The sequence below is a fragment of the Polyodon spathula genome, chromosome 12 (assembly GCF_017654505.1).
Source record: "Polyodon spathula isolate WHYD16114869_AA chromosome 12, ASM1765450v1, whole genome shotgun sequence".
NCBI lineage: Eukaryota > Metazoa > Chordata > Actinopteri > Acipenseriformes > Polyodontidae > Polyodon > Polyodon spathula.
Genome location: NC_054545.1, coordinates 8,639,476 through 8,649,844, shown reverse-complemented (window position 1 = coordinate 8,649,844; position 10,369 = coordinate 8,639,476). Strand labels below are relative to the sequence as shown.

Genomic DNA, 10,369 nt, shown 5'->3' with positions numbered 1-10,369 from the left:
ATGTGTGTATTTATATACATTTGTTTTACACTGAAACCTTTAGCTGAAGATGTTGAGCAGTAAGTCTGTTCCAGAAGCTTTTGCAGCCACAATGGTTCAGTTAACTCTCTCTCTCTCTCTCTCTCTCTCTCTCTCTCTCTCTCTCTCTCTCTCTCTCTCTCTCTCTCTCTCTCTCTCTCTCTCTTCTCTCTCTCTCTCTCTCTCTCTCTCTCTCATATATACACACATATAGCTGTGGAATTATTTTTTTTGAATTGTCTAAGCAAAGAAATAACAATGAAAGCAACAACATCCTGGGAACAAGGATGTATGAACCAAGTAATCTGTACTGGCTACAGCTGGGTTTCTTTTTCTGACACCAAAAAAAAAAAAAAAAAAGAGGGATTCAAGCACTTTTGTGGCAAACTAACTTCTGCAATTATTGTTACTTAAAAGAACTGAAACCTTTTTTGTTAAAAATAGATGCTGACTTTAATACCACAAGCAAACAGGTGCTGTAAGTAGTACTTTATAACTACTGATGGATCACATTTAGTCTCAGTTAAAAGAAGTAACACAGCAGAACTATTGCTGTATCAAAATATGAAACTTTTACCTCTAATAGAGGATCCTAATATTGTAGCCTGGTTGATCCCTTCTAACACACTGATTTATATTGAAACACTTGGGGAATTGTTTTGGTAATGTAAATAAATGTTCTATAAGTAACAGCAGTAATAAATAGTTATAGGTGAGGCTTTTTAACAATAATGATCCTGCACCATTTAGATACATATTTTGGTAATCTACACAGTAGGCCAAAACATTTGTTAATGTGTCATAGGTAGAGGACTGATGTTTAGCCCCAGATTTGAAATCCACTGCCACTGCTGCACCTTGGAGTCAATGCTTCCTACCTACTCTCACTTATAGAATATAAAAAGATCTTTTATAAGTAAGTTCAGCAGTTGCTAAAAAGTAAGCTGCTAAACTACACAAATGAGTCTGTCCTCTTTCTATTTGTACATTTGTTTGCGTAGGCTGTGAAGTCCAACGCCTATTCTAAGTAATATACTTTCTTGCTCCACCAGGAACAGCAGCTTAGCTAGACCACCTCAGAGCACACATTTTACTTTCCTTTGTTGACAGACTAAAAAACTAACCACATCCCCCAAACGAACAAGGTATTAAGAGGAACTAAAAATGGGGCTCTTTTGAAGTTCCTTTTTTTACTTACTTTGGTGAAACCATGCGTCATTTTTTTATCTTAAAAGGGAACAGTACAATAATATATAAACTTGTGATGTGATGTTTTATCTGTTGGGCTTTCATTTTCAGCACAGATATCAAGCAGTCTCGGACCTTGTAGTAGGTAGAAGTAGGTGCTGTCCTGACTGAATCACACAGCTCACCAGCAGTTTGTCAAGTTTACTATAAGTAGTCAGCCCTGAATGTTAAATATACTTGACAGACCTTATGTCTGATTAGACTGCTGGCTACTGGTTTGTTCTCGGTCACAAGGGTAATATTTGCTCTTATGCAAGCTGACTGTTTGGTCTTGAGTTGTCGAGTTCCAAAAATGAGACAGTTGCTTGCTGTGCACTGCCCTCAGTCTCCATGGCAACATCTTCTTTCGAAACAGGAGTGGTCGGCTGGGAGCCATTAGCCGTGTTCTTTTTGGCCCTGGCAGCCTTTCTCTTTTGGTGCACTTTGGAGATTTTCTTTTCAGTGTCTTCATAAAAAGTAGTCAGTAAATTAAACAGGAGAGCCAGCCATGCCATTCCAAAAAGGATCCAGAAAGCTACTAGTGCCCGGTAATATGGCTTGTGATTGATACCTGGACATACAAAGGGAGACATTGAAAACTGTTTTAAACAGAAAACACTAATGCTTACAGTATAAACACACACACACACACACACACACACACACACACACACACACACACACACACACACACACACACACACTGAAGAACAACAGCATAAGAACACTGCACTACAGCATAGTAACACAGCACTCATTTCTATACCAGTTGAAACATTGGACAAACATTTAAATAACACAAGTAGTCATGAAAAGCAATACCTCTTCAGAGACATTATCAAAGTAAGTTACCATATATGGAGCCAACACCCCTTTTTAAATGAAATAGATGGAGCTTGTAAAGCAAACAGTGGGCTGTAACATCTGTGCAACTCCATTTACTTTCCCTGACATGGATTTTTATACAGGTCATTTAATTTGTTTACTTTCGATACAGAAAAGGTGTCCACACGGCCAGTTTACAGCTCATTAGTGTGTGGGGTTTGCCACTGTTTTGTTTGTCTATTTATTTTGGCCAATGTGCTGTTTAGTTTGTTCTGTGTTTTGTTTTGTTTAAACTGTTTTATTTAATAAATCTGCGCAGCAGCACCTTCACTCACAAAACTGTGTCCTGCATTTCCTGGTCTGACATCACTCAAAAACCATCTTGCCACAATGTAATACTGCATTCTTAAATGCCTTCTACAGGTTTGCTGGCCGTTCCCCAAGAAGCCAACGACATCCTTAGTAAAATCTGTTTCTGTTCTGGCTATGCGACTTGTAAATACTTTTATTTTAAGCTCCAATGATACAATACATTGTTAATTTTCTTTCTTGTTTTCTGACTAGTTTATGAATAGATTTCTTAATATTTAGAACCATGTTTTATGGTCTAGAGTAGTGTTTCGCAAGCAAAAAGATCTGATAATGCACCAACACTCAACAAATGAAGGAAACCAACAGGAAAAATAAGATTCCAAGACCATGGAAATATAAAGAACTCACCAATACCACTATAACGTTGATTAAGAGAGGGGCTGCTATGGGTCCATAATAGATTATAAACCAGAACATACAGTATATTATTTGTAAAAAATAAAATACCACTTTAAAAGGTATAAAAGCATATCTCACCAACTACATAGTCACCGAATCCGATCGTGCTCAGGGTGATAAATGCATAGTACACTCCTTCCCTGTAGCTCCAGTCCTCCATCAAACAGAATATTAGTGGAGGCAAAGCCAGAAATAAGACAACGCCAATCGCCACGAAGAAAAGGAGGGTCAGAAACTTCACCTTTTTCTGCAACAAAGCAATCAGGTTGTCAGTTCTAGATATCACTTTATTGTCTTACCTTGGTATCATAATCTTAAACTTTTCTTGAAAACAACATTAACAAAATAAAAGAAAAAGAGAGAGACAATTCTCCCTCTAACATTATAATGAGAGTCTTTTTTTGCTTTCTAGACTTATTGTTCATTGATGTAACACAAGGCAACTTTCGGGAAACCATTTTCTAGCAACTTATGAAGCAAGTTCTTGTTCGTAACATCGGTTTGCACATTTTGAGCAGCCAAACCTGAAACCGCATAAGACGACAACTCACCCTACACAACATATTAACTCATCTGTCTCTGTACCTGTCTGCATGGAAGTCTATTTTACCTTTTCCATTCCTCTGCTGTACAGCTTTTTCCCCAGCCGTTCAGCACAGGAAGAGAGAGTCTTCCCCACATGGTTCAGAACAATCAGATTCAAGGGGATTCCAAACATGGCAAAAAACACGCAGAATATTTGGCCTCCTGCAGTCCGTGGGGCCAAGTACCCATATCCTGAAGGGAGGAGACACAAGCAGCCATCATTTTAAGCCTTTAGAATGTCTCTTCCCATAATGCAGTCTTGAGGAAATATCCCTTTGGGTGAACAGAAACACAGAACCTCACCTATGGTTGTCACTACTGTTTCAACAAAGAAGAAAGAACTACTGAAGTCCCAGTTACTGGAACTGGAACTATTGTTTTCAAGTGGATTCACACCATTTTTGAAGGCTTCAGTCATTACCTGCAAGAGGCAAAAGAAAGTAATAGTATATCTAGTTAATCATTTCTCCTTGTAGTTACCTGAGAAATTATTTCCACTTCATCCCAAGTGTTTCATGTTCTGCTGCTGTCTGTGATGATGAGGAGAGCTTTTTTTCTCTACGAGTTGTTTTTGACCTAAAATATTCTTCACTTTGTTAAGCCTATACTTGTTGCTCATACAAGGGAAAGTATGTTAGTGGGGTGCATGTACACCCCCACGCAACAGCTGTATATTCAAAACAGGAACTGTCAGTAACATGGAAAACTGATCCTGCCTCCACTGTAACCATATGACAAAATGTAAGTTTGACATTGTGTGGCAACAACAGAAAAGACAGTGTACACCATGCATAATGTTGACTGAACAACTGTAGGTCTTTTTCAGTAAACTACTGTTTTTTTGACTCACACACAATGAACAATAAAAGTTTTGTTACTCATAAATCAGACTTTTACAGTAAAATCAATATCCTTAAGGTTTTTTTGGACGCTTGTTCCTTTACATGTTAGCTTGCGAAAGTTCAAGGGGGGGTGTAGCAAGGGGATTTCCAATTTCCTGTCAATTAGTTCCTATTTACTATTTAAGCCCTGATCACCTGCACCTTTTGCTGTCTAGCGTTTCGTTTTCCTCCTCCCCTCCTCCACCTTCTCATACATGCCTTTGCATCGGGCATCTCTGGGGGACAAGTGATCTCACTTCCCGACCTCAGGGCATGGATTCAGCTAGCCCTTGACCTTCAGGGGGGTTCTCACCGTGTGAGTCAGAGCGGACCCCTGGCCACAGCTCCTGCGCTTATCTTGCCTCACTCAAGGCGGTTCTATACTCTGTCTCAGTTCAGGACGTGACTACTCATGCTCGAGTCCCATACTAACCTCTATGCCTTGTTCTTATCTCAGGTCCCAGGCAGCGTGAAGTCTCTGCCAATTGGGGGTTTAACGAGCGACCCTTTACAGAAGTCTCAGATGCTGGGTACCTCTCCCTCTCTATCTCCTTTCGTGTCCCAGTCTTCCAGGACCATCTTCCTCTGAGGGGCGGCTCCATGAGTCATAACCCTCATATATGTTTTCGGTTGCTAGGTCCGTCGGCCCTGAGCATGTCGGCATCGCCGCCCTCAGTCAGTGACCACTTTCTGTATCCTGTCTTCGGTTGCTGGGTCCTCTGCCCCTGGGCTCGTGTCGGCATCGCCGCCCTCAGTCAGTGACCACTTTCTGTCCTAGCTTCCATGTCCAACTTCTCTGGTCTGCTACTAGTGTGGGCCTCGCCTGCTCTTCTATCCTAGGTCCGGTCCTTTCTAGCCGGCACTCTGTCCTACTAACCGCTCCGTTCTGCTTCTTCTGCCCTATCTCTACCACTATCTCTACCCCCAGCTCACGTCTCGTGAAATTCAGGTTGGGTAAATTTGAAGTTCCTCAGTTACAAGCCTAGCTTTTGGAGTATACCAATGTCCTAATATTAATGAAAATGTTCCAAACACAGTTCATTAACTGCTCACCAGCAAGAGAAAATAAACTTGCTGAAAAATATAGTAAAGCCTATGTGCAAAGCATGAAACATATAAGAAAAGGGAAACATTTATTTACACCACTGCAGTCCAAATGAAAGTATTTTACACCTCTCTAAATAAGTATATAATATGCAATTCTCTCTTTTTTTTTGCCAGTATAGCAATAAATAATGTCAGTCTAGGGTTGTGGAGGATAAGGTTAATACAATCTAATATTATTACTTGTGTTGCAACATCAACGTTGTAAACAGTAAAATATAAACATGTATACAGTATATAAATTAATAAGAAACTATTTAAGTCTTTTCTTTAAGTGCTGCATCGTTATATTTATGTTGGCTATTTTGTGAAAACGTCTGTAATCACTTTAGTGTATACAGTATTAACTTACAATATGTAATAACTGAACTTAATGAGAGAAATTAAACTGATATGAAAAAGATAAACGACAATGACTCTTGTAAACACTAAATATTAACACTGTGGTTGGTGCATTGGTTTCGATTCCAAAGTGCAGTAAAAAAAAAAAAAAAAGTCTACAGACTTAACTATGCAGACAGTAGAATAGAAATACACATTTTACAAACATGAATAAACAATTCGGTTTTTATCTATTGCTTCTGTAAGTATCTAGGTGATTCATTCTTACCTCTACAAACTTTTCAACAGCTTCTTTCGTCAAACATGTATAGTTTTTCAGAAACATCAACTTTTGACGGAAGGTGTCTGTCTTCAGTTCCTTCTCATAATTCTGTTCCAGAGCTTGAAACACAGCAGCCCCCACCACTAAGTAAAACAAGTATCCGATTAGCATCAGGCTTGTACTGACCGCCTGAGACATCTCTCCAAATCGTGATTCGTGAAGTCCAGGAAATGTTGACTCTATCAAGACTAGTATATCTTTGAAGACAAATTACTACTATTTTTTACTTACATAATAATAATAATAATAATAATAATAATAATAATAATAATAATAATAATAATAATAATAATGTTGCAAATTTTTAAGACGATTCTATGTAATTCAACAATGGTGCATAGCGTGCAATCTTGCAATTTTAACAATTTGAAGTACAAGTGTGAAGTATAAAAAGTCTCAACACCAAACTATAGAGTTTCCGTTTAACAGTTGCAACTTCATGTGACCGCCACTGTACGCAAGCCTCTTGGTTAGATGACTCGCATTCTATAGGCTGGTGTAATGAAAACGCAACAATGTAGGTGCGCTCCTGAATAAACCAGACCAATGACAGAGCATATGAAAAGGAGTTTAGAATATAGTCGTCTAAAGTCCATTGCTTATTGACAAAGTAAGGGAACACCTGCAAAGGTTTTTCATGTAAATGTTGTCCTGCAAAGGAGCTGAATGTCACGATGTGTATACGTTATAAAAGAAGAAAGGGGTATGACATAGAAGTCCATTGCTAATGTGGTATTTTGAAATTTTTGTACCCAAACCTTGGTGGAAGAAAAAAAAAAAAAAAACACAATATACCATATACAGATTTTGCCAACTGAAAAGCAAGTTGGGCTGCCTTCCTACTTGTACTACTACCCAAGCGCACATTTGAAAAGTAAGTATTTAAAAAATGCAATCAATAACACCAGTGAAGATCAAAGTGACTCAGGAGTCACAACATTTGCTGCATTTAGTCCATGTCACCTCTAGAGGGTGCAAAAGTCCTAGCTGTGTGTGTGTGTTTTTTCTTACTACGTCAAGTTTGTAGTGTATGTTCTTGTAACAGGCTTAAGGTGGCAGCATTGCTTCACTAATTTGCTATCGAACTTCTAGTACATTAGTTTATTTGTTATAAAATGGAACAGCGCGCTCCAGCATGCTGGCTTTTATTTAAGGCAACAATTCAATTTACCTGCCCAGTTTGCTAGTATGTTGTGCCCTATGATGTGTAACTAGATTAGTAAAAATAATAAACCATTTGTGCTTAAAAACAGGTGCTATAAATGATATATAGGGGCTGATGTAAGGATAGACATAGTGCAAGCAATTGTGGCTGCAAAATCCAAATTGCCTAGCGACCGGGAAAGAGCAATGCAAATTACTCGACACTCACAAGTAATGAGCTGCAATCATGATAACGAGGGTCACAATGAGCACGGCCTGTGCATCAGGCTATTTATCAGCCGAACTTACAGCCCAGGGGTGAGGCGAGTTAGAAGTACAGAGAGCAATAGGCTTTGTATGAGATTTGTAGAGCTAAATAAAAAAAAATATGTCAGGTGAAGAGCAGCAAAGTCTTCTAGGCACACGGAAAATAAAATATAAGTTTTCTGAGGAGCCGAGAGTCCTTACTGCTGAGGTCACTCAACATGGAATTGAGTTATTTGGAAAAGCCTCAGCCAACATCAGTTATGTTACCAAAGAAGCCATATGGTCCTCTACTGGAGAAAGTCAATGCTGTTGGTGTTACCAGGAGGACAGTCAACCAAGTGATGAAAGGTGAAATTGAGTTATTAGTTCTAGCATGACCTGCAGAGTGAGACAATAACACTTTACCACCGCATCCAGCATCCCAAACAAAGTGACCCTGGGTTGGAATATGCAGGGTCTTCTCTGTCTTGTCCTTCTCCTTTGAAGGTTTTCCTGCCTTTCAATAACAAGAGCCATATCAGGAAGTGTACCACAGCAGCCATCCTGAGGCCAATGACAGGTATCTGCAGGGGTGTGCTTTTATACAACTCTTAGTTACTCGCTTAGACAATGGTTTGCACTTTGTAAGAGGAGGTGCAAAGTTTTTGGAGGGTCAGCAATTGCCCAAGTGCAAGGCAAAATCCTTACATCACATTATAATGCTTGCTTTCTTAGTATTCTAATTCCCCACCCAATTCCATGCAGTTTTCTTCATTTGAATAAACCTTAATATCATTTAAATGGATTAATGATGACAAAGTGCTAATTTAAAAGTGGGTGCAGAACGGTAGGTGAAAAACATTCTTTATATACGCCTCATTTTTAGTGGCCACTAAAGTCCCTAAATTTACCAGAAAATATTTGGTAAATGTATCAAAGGGACAGCAGTCTTTCTATCTATTGCTTATTGTAATTTAATTGTTGATCTACTTTATTATTAATGGTATTTTATTCAACTTACTTTTTCTAAAGATTATTATTTGTTTATTTAACAGATGCCTTTGTCCAAGGTGACTTACAGAGACTAGGGTGTGTGAAGTATGCATCAAGATGTCCCACAGGGAAAGCCTAATTGAAAACAATACTACATTGCAACACTAATATAACTTTATAAGACCTACTGGGGTAACTTTTGGCAGTTTTACAGCAGTACCTTAAGAACTATGCAGATAGGGCACATTGAAATCTAAGTCAAGTAATGGAGTAGAAGACTTTGTGTAGAAGCCCTTCTTTTTCCCTAAACAGCTGAAATCCCGACAGTTACAGCACATCTATAATATTGACTAATACTCATTCCTGATTTTTCCCCTGTGGCTACCAAACCTGATATAACAGATCCATCATGTCAAGAAAATCTACAGCTAGAGAAAAGGAATAGGAGTAAGGAAATGGCTCACAAAGGAGACCCAAATAAGTCACCATAGTACTTAGTAAGCACTAGGTCAGTATAATGTTAAAACGCTTGACAGATGGCTGAATGCTATTTATGCTCTTGCATTTGTATTCTTACTTTATAAAAGGTAAGGGTTTGAGCTGTCTACAGAGCTTTATACCAATGAGGAATAGATATCAAAAGCATGCAGTTATGGAAAATACCAACCTTAACCTCAGATAAGATCTTAGCATGGAGAACTTTGAAGTGTATTGTTAGCCAGGACATAGTTTGATTTGAATTAGGAGGCATGTGACAGTTAAATCACACAAACTGGATGCAGTGCATCACAGCATTAACACAATGGGTTGGCTCAAAGATTATAATGTGACTAATATGATCAACGCTGATCGGATGGACATAAAGCAGTATGAAGAGGGATCTTGTGGAGGGCTTACAGCTTAATGAGTTTTTGGAGTGGAGCCAGCCCATGATACGGCCCTTCAGTCTGGTTGCACAGATTGTAGATGCCAAGGACATTTCATGAGAAGGAGTGGAATTTCAGTCAAAGAGGAGGTGTGAGGGAGTGAATGTGGATTCCCCTTTACATGCAATTTTGACTACTTGCTTTTATAGGGAAAACTACAAGTCAATTGTAACATATACTATCCTTAAATTAAATAATCTATGTGTCAGTCTTTTCATTGGCCGGAATCAGTGAAACAAACTATTTTATTTATCGTTGGGATTTTCAGAAAGTCTTTCTTATATATATATATATATATTATAGATATATATATAATATATACTATATATATATATATATATATATATATAATATCTATATATATATAAATCCAGTTTTATTTAGGTAAGTAACATTTTGTCAATATTACTGTCTATACATTGTCAGTTTCTTAGACTTTTATGAGCTCCACCTTATTTATCTAAAATTTTAAACAATAACGGACACGTAATTAATCACTTGGCTGTTGTTTAGAAAAAGTGGCTTTCAGCTTGACAGTGTGAATTATCATGTTTCAACAGTATCAAGAATCAACTCACTTACCCACGTACAGCCCACCTTCATTAGATCAACTCTTTGATTAAGCTTGCAATAACATGCAACATGTTCAAATTAACAATTGTTAACCTGCATTGCTAGTTTTACTTTTGACAGTTTATAGAGTAATGCTCTCTATTGTGCGTACAGCCAAATTTACCAACAAGCAAAAAAAAAAAAAAAAACTAATCCGTTATAGGAAGTGGATAATTGTGTTCAAGGTGTGGGCCTCTTTTTTTTAATGCAGTACATCATCGTTTTGATAGTGTACTGTACATCATTTTGCTGATGCCAATGATCAAAATGTAATAGCTGGTGACGAGCATACATTCATTATTTTTGTGGTCTTTTATTGTATTCTTGCACAATGATAACTCTGCTCATTGACAGATGAAGGTGGGAGAGCACTT

The 10,369-nt window shown here is 38.1% G+C and overlaps 1 protein-coding gene across 1 annotated transcript; it reads right to left on the bottom strand.

Moving 5' to 3' along the window:
• Positions 1–213: 213 nt before the first annotated feature.
• Positions 214–6,334, bottom strand: LOC121324018 (potassium channel subfamily K member 16-like). The gene is made up of 5 exons (XM_041265399.1): positions 6,022–6,334; positions 3,730–3,847; positions 3,452–3,618; positions 2,920–3,088; positions 214–1,816 (listed from the first exon to the last, which is right to left on the bottom strand). Exons 1-5 carry the CDS (start codon positions 6,211–6,213, stop codon positions 1,515–1,517), a joined length of 948 nt encoding a protein of 315 aa, XP_041121333.1. The 5' UTR covers positions 6,214–6,334; the 3' UTR covers positions 214–1,514.
• Between the last annotated feature and the right edge of the window lie 4,035 nt (positions 6,335–10,369).